The sequence below is a fragment of the Puntigrus tetrazona genome, chromosome 5, assembly GCF_018831695.1.
Source record: "Puntigrus tetrazona isolate hp1 chromosome 5, ASM1883169v1, whole genome shotgun sequence".
In the NCBI taxonomy this organism is placed as follows: Eukaryota; Metazoa; Chordata; class Actinopteri; order Cypriniformes; family Cyprinidae; genus Puntigrus; species Puntigrus tetrazona.
This window is the reverse complement of record NC_056703.1, coordinates 1480605-1497500: the sequence shown is the minus strand read 5'-3', so window position 1 is coordinate 1497500 and position 16896 is coordinate 1480605. Positions and strand designations below refer to the sequence as shown.

Sequence of the window (16896 nt, the reverse complement as noted above, 5' to 3'; positions counted from 1 at the left end):
ATGGGATTAAAAATGTTTCAGTGGATTTGTTCATTACAAACACACAGCTTTTTACTTCACAAGGCATTAACTGATGGGCTGGAGTGGTGTGGATTGTGATATTTTTATCAGCTATTTGGACTCTTATTCTGACGGCACCCATTCACTTTTGAGGATCCACTGGTGAGCGAATGATGAAATGCTCTGCTCTGATGAACAAAAACTCATCTGCATCTTGGACGGAGTTCATATTTAGGCGAACTATTCCTATAAATGGATGAACATATTTCCTTCTGGGAAAAATTGAGAAATCTAAATTTCCCAAATCTAATAAACATCTGTAACAAACAAAACAAACTACCACAGTACCTCCAGGACCATGGAGTTGAACTCTTTATCTTTGTACAGCTGTTTGGCACATGCTAGGATAGTTGAGGTCTTTCCCGTTCCCGGAGGTCCATAGAAAAGCAGGTGAGGCAGTCGGTCTTCACTGATGAACTTCTGGACTGTGGATGAAAAGGAAAGTAGACGTTAATAAAAAAACAATTATTTAAATAGAAAACAGAATTATTTACAGAATATTAGAAAAAAAAATGGATGCAAAAGTACCATAAAAGTACTCTGGAATATATATTTAAGTCTCCCGAATCCATATAGTTTTGTGTAAAATAATATTAAATAAAAAATAAATAAAAATACAATTTTACATGGGTGCAACTGAATTTTAATTTTAGGTAAACAATTCACATAGACTCTACTGTATATTATGATTACAGTGCTGATATTAGTTTGTTAATAAGAGCATAATTTATAATTCATTGACAACTGCTTACTTGTGCTCAGGATGTCTTGATGAGAGATGAGGTCATCTAATGTCTGTGGCCTGTACTTTTCAACCCTGAAATCAAAGAAATAACAAAAATTTAAAATATCATTTTTCCTTTCATATCGTTTCAGTCTAGTGAAATGCATTTTTAAAATGACACGTGAACTGCCTCATATCAACAGTATCGTATTATTATAATGAGAGCAGCTGACATCGCAAGCGCATATTATTAATACAGAGTTTATCATTTCAGACACGTGCTTTAATAAGGACTACTTTGCAGTGAACTGAACGACTTCCGATGTCAACTGTCGTAATAACGCAGGTCTGATGCGTTCTTGTGTATAGATTTCATACATACTAAACGACGAGCTCAACTGCAGCCCATAGTGAATTAATATCTATAAATTCATGTGGTCATAAGTGAAGAATAAGCGCGATTCAAATGTAAACAAAGCAAAACTTGTGCAGCGCTGCATATATCGGCTAAAGGATGCATCAAGTAACATAAACACCTTTTAGCTATTAAGAACACAAGATGGAAATTTGCACTGCTAAGGCAAAGCACATTACCATGGTAAATTTCTCGTCTGAGGTTGTGCTTTACTTGTCGATGCCATCCTCCTGTATTTTGTTCAACCAGCCCCGCGACGTGCTTTGGCGCGTTTTTCTGACTACACAAAGTTCCGTCGGCGAAGGCCGCTTGCTGACAGATTCTCGACCAATCAGAAACGCGCGTTTAATGAAGGCGGGGTTTAACAAGGAAATAGCTTGCTGTGATTTCATAATAAGAGTTTCGGACTAGAAAATCAAAGTCACTAGCAATTAGCTGTATCGACTTTTGGAGCCCTCCAAAGTATCATTTATTAAAAGGACGTATTCATCAAGAAGCAATTGTATTCCATAATACGCTGCTGGAATAGTTACTGTAAGTATGTAAGTGTTCACGCAAAATGATAAAGCACATGAAGCATATTAGTTATCTAATTATTAGAACACTAGTATTTTCATTGTCAGTTATTTCTATATTTTGATGTAGCGTGTCAGTAGGAAATATCAGTTTACAATTCCAAACATTCATTTTGGCATTAATCGTATTTTTGGTTGCACAAGAGGTCTGACAACAGCCTGTGATCCACACACAGATCTGATCTCATCATCATCAATATCATCATCTTCATCATCATCATCTTCATCATAGTCTGTCTGGAATGACATGAAGAAATGAAAAAACTGACCAAACGGAGACAGACTAAATCCAGAAGAACTGCAACGTCTCCAAGATTCAAGCTTACCTGGAAAAATGAAGGATAGTCAAACCAAATTTTGATTAAATTTAGTTGCTAGAAGTTATTTCTTTAAAAAAACAATCTATTTATGGCGTTATTTTTTTGACATCGTCCTCATTTTACAGCACTTTAAACAAGTGACTAAAACTTTTAACAGTGCTGTAGCTTTGCAGGTAGGTTTCTGGAAGCATCTTGTAGGCGTTGCCAGATCTTCTGGATTCGGTCTATCTCAGTCTGTTCTGTTTCTTTATGTCACCCCAGACAGTTCACGATCGGTTTAGATCTCTGTGTGGAGCACCGGCTTGTTATCAGGCTTATTACAATAACAATAATTACAATAACATCTGGTCTTGACCGATGCTGGTCTGTTGTTGTTAGACCAGTGCAAACCATCTAAAATCATCATCCTAGACTGCCTTGGCGATTCAGTGATATTATTATTATTGTTATATTCTTAAATCGATGTTCCTGACCTGCAGTTTATATCGCTGTGATTTCTAACATTCATGAAGTGAAGTTGATACCTGTCACTTTGAAAGTACTGGCAGTGCAGTATGGCTTCTTCCATTTGACAGGCACTTCAGCTACTTTTATATATATATATATATATATATATATATATATATATATATATATATATATATATATATATGCTTGAGCATATAAAACATTGGTTTGATTAAAAGAAAGGTTCTCCGAGTTCAAACAGTGAGCTCACTGCATTGATGCTTATCTCGCGAGAACTCTCCCCCTGCTTGTGTCGGCGATGCGATGCTGATGCTGTTGCTGTGAATTTGATTGACGCGAACATGTCGGTGTGATGGGGGAGCGCCGGGATGCAGCCGATGATGGTCCAGAAGGGGAATACGTGCGGTCAAACCAGACGCTATCGTTAAGAAACGACACCCGACGTCCTCCTTTATCACCTTTGACGAAGATGCCTGAATTTGCGTTGCGTTTCACGCGCGCGCAACGGATCTAGCCGATGCCACCGCAGCGAGGATCTGATTTGTGTTTTTTTCCCCTTCCTTCCTTCAATGTCTGTGTGTTATGGTAGAGTCAAGCCGGAGCATCAAACATAAACTGTGCAACCCTGATGACAACGCCGTCAGGATATCAGGATATCAACAATGGAATCGCCTTACACGTAGAGTCTAGTTTTTTCACGATCACACACCGTTATTAGCGCTTTCACGAACGCGCTATCCGAGTGTTGTCTAATCTGATTGAACGAAAAAAAAAAAAAAAGTAGCCCGCACTTAAGAGACGGACCACTGCTCCCAAATTATGGACGAGGAGAATATGACCAAAAGCGACGAGCATCATCTGAGTTTGCAAAAAGCCTTGCAGCAGTGCGAACTGGTGCAAAACATGATAGACATTAGTATCTCCAGCCTGGAAGGTCTGAGGACCAAATGTGCCACATCCAACGACTTGACACAAAAAGAAATCCGAACGCTGGAGGTAAGCGAGCGTCCATTTGCCCGAGCCCAAATGTGAATGTTGCGCCCCAGCATTTCTGCAAATGTCACGAGAGCGGACGCTTGTGCGCGTGCAATGCACGTCGAGCGATTTTGCGTCTCTGAACGCGTTTCCCGTTAAAGTTGCGTCTCGGGGATTGCCTGTATTGGCGTAATAAATGAAGAAGCTGGCGCTGCAGTGCGCATTCTGCAGGTGGTGAAGAAGGTGGCTCGCGCGCTCGCGCTGCTAACATGGACACCGAAAGGGGCCTATTGTTGACATTAATTTATGTCCTCGTCGTTAAATCATCCCCGTGGTTAAAGCGACCGCTCGTACTACACAAACGCCAGATCGTTTTAAATTGCGTTATGCAACCAGAGGTGCTGTCCCAGATATCTTCTTTTGAAACGATGGCAGGTTTTGCATGTACTGTAGTGGTCGCCCAAATACGGGGGTTTTCAAAAACCAGATAGCTAGTTCAGATTGGCCGATGTGATGCTTTTTTTGGGGGGGGGAAACAACAACAACAACAACAGACTTTTCTTCGCATTTTGTTTTAACGTCGCTTACTGTTTTTTTTCTTTTTATGTAATGTGTTTCAAACTTGGGAATGGGGGTCGATTCATTTTCCGATTATCCTAAATGATTCGGGTTTCTTTGCGGATTCGATTCGAGCCACTTTTCTTTCGTTTAACAGCTCGTGCTGCTTTCTGCCTCGAGCAGCTTGTTGCCAGATGATGAGATCATTTTAGACTCGAACGGAACAGATTTCTGCATCGAAATTCTGTGAAACATTGCCCATAAGTAAAAAAAAAATAAAAATAACACATGCCTAAATGATAATAAAAAAACACTGATTGCAAAAAGGTAAATTAATAAATGAAAATAAAACAATACACTGTTCATGTTCATACTGATATGAATGGGTTGTAAGCAGGCAGCTGATTTAGGTCTTGCAACAAAACTGGATGAAAGTACTCACTTGCTGTTCAAGGGAGTCAGATTCATTCAGGAACCGTTTAGCTATTCAAAATTGTTTCTTTTATTAAAAAAAGTAATTCTACGCTGTTATACCCATTTATATCAGTAATCATATCATGTTTTTGATACACTAAAAAGAATCGAATCTTAACAGTCGGTTTGGGAATCAGGCTACCGGTTTGCGCTCTGTTTTATTGGCTTGCGTGAATCATGAAACAATTATACAGCGAGGCTGAGAATGATCAGTGTATTGTTTTTACTTGTTTCGAGAGGTAATGGTTCAAGATGACAACATTTAAAACACCAGTTCTGAACTAGATGTTAAAAACCATCATACAAAATAAACCTGCGCTTACCTACAAGCCTACTGCTACTGACATATAAAAAAAGTTAGTAATTGAATTTTTTTCTTTAAGACTGATAATAAATTGATTTATGAAAAGGTGGATTATTCTTATATGTATTGGAAAAGTAAGCCCTTGCTAGTTGGTCAGACTAGTTCTTAAGACCCATGGTGGCTCTCGGGGAATTTTTCCACTCAATTATATTATTTGGCACTATTTTTCTCCCAGCAGTCAGTAGGTTGACTTTTTTGCTGTTTTTCAGCATGTTTCGGCTTCGGATATTGTTTTCCATTAGACTGGGTCTGTGCAGACGCAATAAACTAATAGTTCTGCTTATGGGCCTGATGTGTAGGCTGTATCACACCGCTATTAGTATCATGTGAATAGCTCAGTTATTTTGATCTTTACGACATAGTAATTATTACTTTATTATATCTGTGTAGCTGTGTTACACTTTTGATGCTGATTATGTGCTGTTGCACGCACGTTGGAATAGTGTTAACCATTTCTTTCGACTCGGTCTGCTTTTCAGAAGCTCTCTAGTATTTTCTCTTGATGTGGGGAAACCCATTTTCCATTGGCTGGCGGCTGCAGCCGTCACTAGTGTCAGCATGTCACAATGAAGCACTTTGTTTGTTCATGTTGATGGAATAATAATTACAAACATTAGATATTATCAGGGGGTTCTTGCTTGTTTATCTGGTGATGGATATGCATTACCATCCTCAATTTACCAGGCAGCAGTGGCGCTCGAAGCGTAATGGCATTCGGTGCCAGCAATACAGCGATCCCTCTTTAAATATATGAGCTTTTACCAAAAATAATAAAAAAGTCATTCAAGGTTTAAAGTATATCGCAAAAGCGCATTGTCTGTCGTCTAGACGAACCACGTCCTTCAATTACATCAAATACTGACGTACTGAATCTGTAGTATTTTCTAATCAAGGATTAGAATTTATGTTGCTTTCTAAATTCATAATATTCATAACAAGCATATTCTTTACTGACAAATTGCCATTGGCTTAAATGACATTAGGAACAACATATGATCTACTAAACGGGCTACAAAACCCCATGGAATAAAATAAAAAAGTAACTTTATGTCACAATTCTAATATAAAAAGTCGATAAAAGACCACTTTAAATACTTTCTTCTGCGGTGGAAGCAAATAGAATTGCGAGATGTAAATTCAGAATTGCGAGAAAAAAGTCAGAATTCAGTAGTTTATGTCTCAACATTTTCCTTTAGAATTCTAATTTCATATCTTGCAGTTTTGTGTTATGTCAGAATTTTTTTTGCGAGTTGAAGGATTGCTGCATTTATCTTTTTTTTCATTTCCTAGCTTCCAAAAATGGACAAAATGCAACAAATTGCTGTCTTGAATCATCAGCTGACAAAAATGTGTAACTTCTTGGGTTGGAAATATACCTGCGCCCTTTCTAAAATAACAAGAGGGAGTGTGGTGGATTTGGGTCAGTCCATTTCAGTTCAAAAAGGGTATTTAGTTCAAGAAGTGAATTGAGAAATGTGCATTAGAAGAAACGTCTCTAGGCTTTAATCTTTGACTATTTCAGCTGGGACAATGTGTTTTATTTTCATACGGTAACATTCAGCAAACATTGTTGCCATGGGAGATCAAATCAACACAAAATAAAGCTGTACAGACTACAGATGGACAGTATTCAATAAACTCATAAGGCTATATTAGTCTATTATTATTATTTTCTTCAACATTTACCTTAGTGTGTGATCTTCCTGCATAATGAAGCTTACGGACAAATCATAAGGATGTTAAAAAGTGTTTGTGCGGCGTTTTAAGTTTACGTGGTAAGTAGATGTGATGCTTTCGGGTTAATACAGAATAATACGTTTTTAATTTGCGTGTGATTTCGTGCAAATGATGCGCTTGATCATATTTACATCAGCGTTCATCACAAAGCTGCTCGTAAATGCTGTAAAATGCGTAGCATTTCTAAATATGACAACAAAACCCCCAACGACTGCGTAAATAAAACTGGTATATAGGCAGACAATGAAACCTTATTAATTATTCATGCCCCGGTGCATGCTGGGAACGGAGCTGAACCGCAAAACCTTTTTTCCCCAGGTATAGGCCTGCCTGAGCTAGAAAATGCATTAATTTAACATTGATTTAACCCACCTGCCGCTTCATCTTGAAAATAAGTGTAATATGACAGAATATTTAGGAACATTTAAGAATTATTTAGTGCATTTATGCAAATAAAGTCTTTAAAACGTGCATGAGAGAAAAAAAAATACTATTTCAGTTTTTCTACTACACAAAACACCCTGGGCTACCTCCTGTTTTTCCCTAATTGTTTAAAATGCGAAGTCTTCGCATCCCTCTTCTTTTCTCGCACAAAGGCCGCGGTGACATCACTGTCTTGAGAAACCGGTCCGGTTTAGAATATTCATGTTTTTCCAGCATTGCTGAGAATCAGTTCAGAGATCATGAAATATTGAACGATACGAAGGACAGATAAAATTCCAAGCATCCCGTTCAGAGCTTGTCTTACAGATCCGCATTTGCGACTCATATTCCACTTATATTTACATTTTAAAAATGGTATCATATTGTTGAATGAGCGCTATATGAAGTTCTTTCTCTCTTTTTTTTCAGGGTAAACTGGTGAAGTATTTTAGTCGGCAGCTCTCTTACAAGCGTAAAGTGTCCTTACAGGAGCAGAATGTGGATTTGGACGGATTCCCGCGGCTGGGACACTGGTTCCGCATTGTTAACATGAGGAAGGAGGTTATTGAGGTACGTGCGGCCCTGTGTGTTGTGTGCGCTCATACACAAGCCCCGCCCCACGGATGATTTCATTGGACAGCTCCATTACACAGTCACCTGTCAAGAATAGTTAAGACTTCACGAATTCAGAAATATCATGTATGGGATAAACGGAAACGCTGTCTGAGCTACCAGTGCGCTACTGATGTTTCGGTGTATTGTTAGTATTTCTTTCATTCGTTTTATATATTCAGCCTTGTCGTTTACATTAATAATGAAATCTGTAAATTAAAAAAAAAAAAAAGAAATGTCGCAAACAGGGTTATCGTTAACTTCAACTTAAGCAAAAACCATTAAAAATGACCTGCTAATAAACATCAACCAAAACAAAATATTAAAAACTTTTAAATCAAAGTTAAATAAACTAAAACTTAAAAGCAAAATTGCAAAAACTGTCAAATTAAAATGTAAACAAAATCTAATGCTACACAGTACTTGAAATTAAAATATGCGCTAACAAAAATAAAATCTAACATGAAATACAAAAAAATGTTTTATATCAAACGTTATAGTAGACCAACCAGTGATGCCAAAATAACGCTGGTCTCAGATAATGTCTTTGGACAATAAAAAAGTTTCTCATAAAACTTTCGTTTCTATATTATCTGTTATTAAGGTCCGAAATGAATAAGCTCGTGTAAATATGGCAAGTAAATAAAGCTCTAACTTTTAGAGGTGCACAGTAATACACGATTATGTTTTTATATACGGTAAGAACAATAACCTCTGGCATAAACAATATTTGCAAATAAATGAAAACGGTTTACTATGAGCATAATGAATAAGAAAATGTCGCTAAATCTTGACTTGAAGGGATAGTTCACTGTAGATAGTTTTTAATTAATTCACACCGCATTGTCGTGCTTCATTTCAAGCTGTCTGTGTAAAGAAAATAGGCTGAAAACAATAATAATAAAAAAAAACGATATATGAATATCTAAAAGTCGTGCAGCAAAGTGAACACGGTGAGGTGAAAGCGTGTGCGTGGAGAGATGGGAAGTTGTCTTAGTGAGAGCATCCTAATGCAGCATCAGGATGTTTTGTGGGAAGTAGCCGCTTTTGCATTTTACATCTCGACATATTTCCCGTCTGACGGCGTATAAGGTTGTGAAGGTACAGTCTAGTACAGCACATTCTCTGAAGGCCTTGTCGCTGTCCAGTGCTGAAGCCCCCTGCTGATGTGGAGAGGGAACTGCAGCTATCCAGAGGACAACCCTCATGCTCCTGTAATAAAAAAACGTATTAATTTTGGGCATAGGGGAATCAACCAGAGTTATACGCTTTTGCTGAAGACATGTTATTTCAACCTCTTTGCTTCTCTATATATATACGACCATTGTCTTTAAATCAACGCATTTTTATTTCTCCTTTGTTTTTAATATGTCACTTGCGGTGCTTCATGGAATTTATAGGAGTTTTCATCGTTAGAGCCATTAAGTAGAAAGCCTAGCCTTTTTTGTATGATTTTAAAATACTTTAATGATACGTTTGTAATATCGTGATTCACATCATAACCTGCTGGTTTATGGTTTATAACTCTTAAGTAAGGATACTTTGAAAATGATTTTTGTAAAGATGCATCATTCTTGACTAAAGACTGTTGAAAAAAGCGGACAGGGATCGTTGTGCTAGATGTTATATAAATAATAATACTTATTAAGTCTTGCATGTTAATCGAAGGTTGTAATCCATCACCACCGAGCAAAGCATTTGCTGTAATAAGTTTACTGCTCTTTTAATCAATGTTTATTGCTATTTTTTTGTGTTGCTGTTTATGAGTCCAAGTTAAGTCTCATGTCTTTTTGTCGTTAGTCTGTATTAAGTTTTAAATGAACATTTTCCTATATCCTGTGCATTAGATTTGTAAATACTGTCAGGTAATTATATTTATTTATAAAGATGTATTATTTCAAATGATTTCTTGATGAAGTCTGAACACTGTATAAATACTTTTAGTACTTTTGTGTTGTACTAGAATCAAAAGATAATTTAAATAATATATTTTTATATTTTATTTTATATATATATTTTTGACATTTTCCATTAATGCAAATCATTTTTTTTTTTGTCAGAATAATAACAAACAAATGGGTAACTTTGGTAATAGCTTGTCATTTATTAGGTTTGAGAAAAAGGTATGCGAAAAAATATGTATATGTGACTAAAATATTACTACAGTAAACAGTAATGTTCTGAAGTATTCTTACAATTGAAAAAAAAAAGGTTTTATCTTAATATATTAAACTTGCCCCTTTTTTAGACTTATGGTTATTTTATTATCCCCTTATACAAAAGCAAACAAAAAAATGTCTCTGCAGTGTGCTCTATTCCTTTTCTATTCTATCTCTTTCATTTATTATAGAATTGAAAAATTCCTTGCTCTGTGTGAGCTAACACAGACTCGAGTATCGTTGCTCTTTTGGTGATTTTGATTGCTTTTCCATTTATAGTAAAAGTGAACTGTAAAAGTGACTGTAATGTAAAAGTAAAATGCAGCAGCCGTTACTTCAGTGTCACATGATCCCTTGGAAACATTTGCTCTTACAAAACAGCCGTGACGAATAAAACATTGTTGATGTCCCTTTTAATCATTTTAATGCTTTCTTGGTGATTAAAAGTACTAAAAATCATATTACTGACCGTGAACTTTTGAACAGTAGTGCACTATTTTAACAAATACCACATTGGAAATCCATTCGGCTCCGAAATCTCCCGAGGCTCATGTGAATGAAGTGATTTCTCTCAGACTTCGCTCTTTGCTGCAGGAGATCTCTCCAGGCGAGCTGACTCTGGAGGCTCTGTTGGAGATGTCGGACGAGCAGGTGTGCGAGGCGCTGCTGAAGTTTGGAGCGAGCGATGAAGAATGTGCTCGGCTCAATGCCTCCCTCACATGTCTACGATCAGCCCACAAATCAGGTAAGTTCACGGGACGCAGCTAAAAATATCGCCTAACTGTTCCATAAGCCTTCTTGCGGCCCTGTATTACTAACAGTAACGGTACAAAACAAATGCTGTCTATTTGTCTGACTATCCGATGAGACAAATGCTGTCTGTCGGTCCATCTATCGATCTGTTTATCTAGCATTGTTTATGACGTTTATATCTGTTTGTATATCTATACTTTATGGCAAAAGCTACAGGAAAGAACCAAAACACTAAATTCTCTCTAAAATATATTGTATAGGATTTAAATGAGCTTTTACAAAAATGACTGGAACAGTTAATTAGAGGTGTCCATATATTTTGGTCACATGGTTATGTTCAGGGATCGTCCAGTAGAGGGCAACACAACTCTGAGTTTTAATTATTGCGGACTGGGATAGAAAGAGACCTTTATGATACTGACCGTCATACAGCAGCTTTACTGAATATGATGCAGTTCGTTTTTATTTTGTGTTTTAGTATATTAATTACAGATTGCAGGGAGCGAGCTTTGTGCACTCGTGTTGTGTGTAGTCTGTATAGTATGTTAAACTCTTTTATTTTTAAAATATCAAATTAATGTGTATGTCCCATTATTATAGATTTTACAGAACTAATTCTAATTATGTTGGGATAAGCCATGAACAGTTAAAATCAATGTTTATTTGGTAAGATGCATTTATTTGAACACTGATATTTGGAAATATTCTTATTAAGAAAAAAAAAAAAAAAAAAAAAAAAATATATATATATATATATATATATATATATATATTAGATATACATCTATCTATATATATGTATATGTATATATATATATATATATATATATATATATATATATATATATATATATATATATATATATATATATATATGAATATGAATCTGTACTGAGTAAATTCCACAGAAATACTAATTGACTAATTGAATCATATGTGACCCCATGAGGTTCACATTTTTACATTTATATTTACATTTATCAGTAATTGTAACTTGAACGTTGCATTTAATCTGAATTTAGGCAGTATGTGTTATGCTTGGAATAAGAAAATAAGATTAATTAATTTACATCATTAAATCAAACTTCAATTACTAATTCATAAATTAATTTAATTTAAAGGTTTTAGTCAAATGAGGCTTTACTCCAGATGTTTTCACTGAAACGAGCTTCAGGGCCGAGTTTATGCATGCTTCCACCACTGGAGAGCAGCAGCGCATCGAGCTCTGAGAGACAGCAGGGTTTGATAACGGCGTTAGGTAACAGCACACTGGAAACGATCCGCTAGATCCTCCTGCAGGGGTTGTGCTCTGCCTCCACAGCTGGAGCTGATAGTTCCTGCTCTTACCTGAAAAAGAGTTTACTGATGACCAGATGTCCAAATCTCAGTATCTCAGTCCAATTTAAATTGTCACCACCAGCGTGTGATGAAGTCAGAGCTTGATAACTGATCATTAAAGGACTGGAACATCCTGCTTTATGGACTTTCTTGCTAATCATTTTGTCCTTAATGCATAAATCTATAAAGTGTGACACCCAGAGCATGTGCACAGCTTTCTGCATGCATGGAAGTTAACGGTTTACTAATTTAATGTTGCATATGATTAATAATTAAGTGAGTAGTTGATGTATCAATGTGGTGTGACAGAAACCCCCCCCCCCTCGAAGATAAACCTCTCTGAAGATACATTTTTTTTCTTGTTACCTGTGTGTAAAGTTTTTTTGTCTTCAGCATTTTTCAGCTACCCGCTCATGAGCCAGATTAGCAAACAACCCACATTTGGCACTTTTTAAATTACTGCCATCGGTAGATAATATAACTTTTGCGCTAATCATTTTGTCCCTAATAGAGCCGTAGATCTGTAAAGTGCATTACCCAGAGCGTTATCATTATCTTTCTGCATGCAGGGAAGTTAATGTGTGACAAATCTGACATTGTGATTAATGATTTAATTGATACTTATGATTAATAAACAACCCATATTTGGCCATTTTGAAATTACTGGCACGATATCCATCTCTCGTTTTAGTCAGTTCCAAAATCATCTGACCGATTTGTGCACAGATGATGCAAACACAACCAACACAAACACACACACACACACACACACACACACACACACACACACACACACACACACACACACACACATATATATATATATATATATATATATATATATATATACAATGCAGATTTCAATAAAAATATCATTTCAATTTATTAACATTTGGTCTTACAATTTCTATAGTTTTTTTATTCTTCTGATTTTTAATATTTCTGAAAAAACAAAAAAGGTGTCCTTCTGGGCAAACTCAAAAATATCTGTTATGTCCAACAGAGGGCAGCAAAGCTCTTTCAGTCTGGTAGTACGTTGCGTAAACGTTATAATAAGGATCGTGAGAAAACAAAGGAGAACTGTTCCGGCATGTTCTTTAGCAGGTCATTTAAATCGAGCATACAACTTTACACAAGCCTTGATGTGATTTAAGACAACCTATATGTTTAAGTCTTTTCTCCGTCTTTTGCATGTGACGGCACGTAATGCAGTTTGCTGTCATTGAATCTCTTCACCAAAAGCCCAGTGCCCTCACGTCCGATCTTTCCTCCATCGACTCTGTATTTGCTTTGAGTAGCGTTAGTGCGGCTGCCCTGGAGCGCCTGAATTTTCACAAACGTGGATTCCCCGCTGCGATAGTGTTCAGACACGGCGCTAACCGCCGGTTGCACAGTCGAAAGTGTGATCAGGCTGGATTGCTTTGTTTAAAGACGGGCTCAGAGAGGCTTTTAAGATGCTGGTAGAGCTTGTTGAGGAACGCAGCATGGGCTCCTTCGGGGTCCAGCGGAGGCGCCGCACAAGGACTACAGGGGATTCCAGGCCTCACCAGATCGTGCTGTACAATTTAGAAATGTCACCTCTCGTCATCTTGATTTCTTTTTCTTTCTCAGTCTCTCTCTCTCTGTCCGTCTCTCTACACCCGTCTCGTCTCCGCAGTGTTCAGTATTCAGACTCTGATTCATTTAAATGAATAGTTCACCCCAAAATGTCATCGTATCATCATTTGCTCACTCTCGTGTCATTCCAAACCCACTTTTAGGACATTGCTTCTTATATGATCCAAGCCGCTTTTTTTCGTCCAATCAAAGTCAACGGTGACCTGAGTTGTGGAGCAAGATATTCAGTGAATAACGAATATAAGTCACACCGTATATAAGAATTCATAAGACTTATATAATGTATTACATGAGTCACATGGATTACTTTTATGATGCTTTTACAGAGCTTTTGGAGGTCACCGTCTGCTTCCGTTGTGTAGATATACGCAGCACAGATACGTTTAATTTTTAACGGTGTGTAAATGACAACAGAATTCATCAAAAATATTTTGGGTGAGCTGAACCTGTTTTCTTTGCATCTCTCCCTCACTAGCACTGCATTTTTTTCTCCTTCGTCTCGGTTCGTCTTTCCAACTGCTTCTCTTGAAGATTATGAAGATAAGCACAGAGGTCTCGAGGAGTTCAGAATGAGGAGAGGGAGAATGAGAGGGGTTGCGTTGCCGTCAAGAGAATACCAAACTGAATTAGAGATTTTAGTGCGTTGCGACCTCACACCTCATTGCTCTCCAGAGAAAAGACATAACATATTAAACAGGAGTCTTATAGGGAGAACTAAGCAGCATTATCACACGTTATCTGCCCTTGCAACCTGCTACAATTACATTAAAACTCACTTTAACGTCAGTTTAATTCATATTTGTACATTTTCATTCATTAGACGCACCTTTGATCATTTTATCCTCGCTGTGCATGTCGGAGGTGGTGATTCTTTCTAGAAGAGTATCTGTCTCTACACATACAGGGAAGAAATCATTTTTCTGGTTTGAAGGATTTTTGTCTTATCTTTTTAAAGGCATACATCATAACAAAAGTAGAAAAGTCAGCTGTTTTTCAAGACCTTTCAATAGCCTATTTAAATAAATAAATAAATATATATATATATATATATATATATATATATATGTGTGTGTGTGTGTGTGTGTGTGTGTATATATATATATATATATATATATATAAATATATATATATTTAATTTCATGTTCAGCTTGTCAGTATTTACTGTATATATCTACTAGTTTATGATGATGAACAGTTATATTATACTATATATATATATATATATATATATATATATATATATATATATATATATATATATATATATATTTCTTTTTACCTCTTATTGGATTCTATTTAACCTTAAAACTATTTTGTACATTGTAAAAAGCAAATAAAAAAGAAATGCTACTTCTACCTGAGCTAGAAAGTGATTAATTGCTATAATTGGCATAATAAAAATTAATTCACTGCTATTCACGCCATGTTATTTCCAAAACTAAAGTCGGAATGAAAACACTTTCTTTATAATATGCATTTATTTTTTCCTTACTTGCTCAATTACTCCCAAACGATTTGCTCAACGCTTCATTTTTTTTTCATAGGTGCATCTAGAGACCTTGATGACATGTATTCAGTTCACATTAAACTTAATTTTATGATTGAATGGGAGACACAGTGTACATTACAACTAATGGACACACAGCTGATTTGAAGGCTTTGCTCGAGGCAGCGTTCACATATTGATGAGTTGAGTAAGCAAAGTAATCGGAAAAGATTATATTTTTCATTGAGATAAATGCCTCAAAGAGTATAATTCGTTTCAAATCATTATTGTAGAGTTATCATGCTGCTGAGTCACATTTAGGATTCTAATTGTGTCCTTGGTTTACCCACAATCCTTCTCTGCAGGCATTCTAAACACTGTTTATTGTATACTGCTTATTCATATAAGCGTATAATTGGGATGCATGTTTTGGTTGCCCACGAAAACAGACAGTTGCTACAAATATTTACCCAAAAGGTGGTTGTTTTCCTGAAAGAAATGTGTACATTTTATAAGCAAATTACATAAACTATGACATTGGCACTACTTAGTAACTGGCTTTAAGCAAATTATTCCAGGTTTAGTACAATTTAAGCTCTTTCGACTTTGCAACCTTTGCAGTCATTTCAGTCGGTCCCTCAGGAAAAACTGGTGTCCTATAATGCACTTATAATATGACTGGTTTCAAATTATCATAAAAATTCCATTTAGAATTTTAGACTGTTAGAACTGATTAACTAGGAAAAGATAGAGCTTACTTCTTATACATTGTTCAAATCTGTAAATGGTCTGGAAATAGTAACACAATGTAAAATTATTACAATAAAAAAATTGTAATAATGTGTTTGTGTTTTCTGTTTTAATATATTAAAAAATATAATTTATTCCTGTGATGTTAAGCTGAATTGATCTTAAGTAAGACTCGATCCTTCAGCAGTCATTTAAATATGCTGATTTGCTGCTCAAGAAACATTTCTTATTATTTTCAACGGTTGTGCCGCAAATTTTTTAGTGAATGTTGGTTTTTGTTTTTCAATTTATTTCATTTATTTTAAATAGCATTTTTTTTTTACTGTGCGTGTAACGTCTTTACTGTCATTTTTGGCTAATTTGACCTGGGCTTGCTGGAAAGAAAAAGTATTTAAATAAAAGTATTAAAACCTTAAACGAAAAACATACTGACCCCAGACATTTAAATGATGGTTTAACTACAGATAAAACAAAGAAATACATAGAAAAACTGCCCCATGTTTTCGGTTGGAGAGACATTTCAAAATATCTCCAATTTTTCTTTTTGATCTGATGCGTGTGTCATTTCCTCTCTGTCAGTACTCTGTCCACTCTAGATGAGCCTTTATAATTAGCCCTGTCTTGACAGTCATATTCATAGTCATCGTGTCATGTAGTCATATTGCATTATTATTAGAGCAGAACCTAATTAATGGCATTGGGAAATGATTAGTGCTGTGATGTATAGGCAAACTGCGTGGGTGACGAGTCGTCTTGACACCTTTCTTGAGTTGGTTTGTGATATTAACGACAGTATCTTTGACTTGAGATAATGGCATTGCTAATCGAGATGCTAACAGAAGTATCCATGCGTCCCTTTGTTGCAGTTGTATAAGGCACTGTTGCTAGGCAATGGTTGTGACTGAAAATGCATTGTTTCAGAAATGTTGAGATGTTCTCATTAGGATTTGCTAAATCATTATCGGTCGACTCTCCTTCTTTCTTTGTGTTTCGGAGTTTGGATGTTATGCCATTAGTGGTGTTATAAGGCTCATAGTTAGGATCGAGGATTTGAACAGACCTCTGACCTGTCGTGTAACTCATCCCAC

At 36.2% G+C, this 16896-nt stretch overlaps 2 protein-coding genes across 3 annotated transcripts in view; one reads left to right on the top strand and one right to left on the bottom strand.

Moving 5' to 3' along the window:
• The window catches only part of rfc5 (replication factor C (activator 1) 5), a 6924-nt gene extending 4351 nt beyond the window's left edge, over positions 1–2573 (bottom strand). The window contains exons 1-3 of the mRNA XM_043239848.1: positions 1379–2573; positions 813–877; positions 349–485 (exon numbers count right to left, since the gene is read on the bottom strand). Coding sequence (XP_043095783.1) covers positions 349–485; positions 813–877; positions 1379–1425 — 249 coding nt within the window. The 5' untranslated portion in view covers positions 1426–2573. The remainder of the gene's footprint in view (positions 1–348; positions 486–812; positions 878–1378) is intronic.
• Positions 2574–2813: 240 nt separating this feature from the next.
• ksr2 (kinase suppressor of ras 2) overlaps positions 2814–16896 on the top strand; it is a 70284-nt gene continuing 56201 nt past the window's right edge. For both annotated transcript variants that reach the window (XM_043240640.1, XM_043240639.1), the window contains exons 1-3: positions 2814–3558; positions 7523–7663; positions 10459–10609. In XM_043240640.1, the coding sequence (XP_043096575.1) occupies positions 3382–3558; positions 7523–7663; positions 10459–10609 (469 nt within the window). In that variant the 5' untranslated portion in view covers positions 2814–3381. The remainder of the gene's footprint in view (positions 3559–7522; positions 7664–10458; positions 10610–16896) is intronic.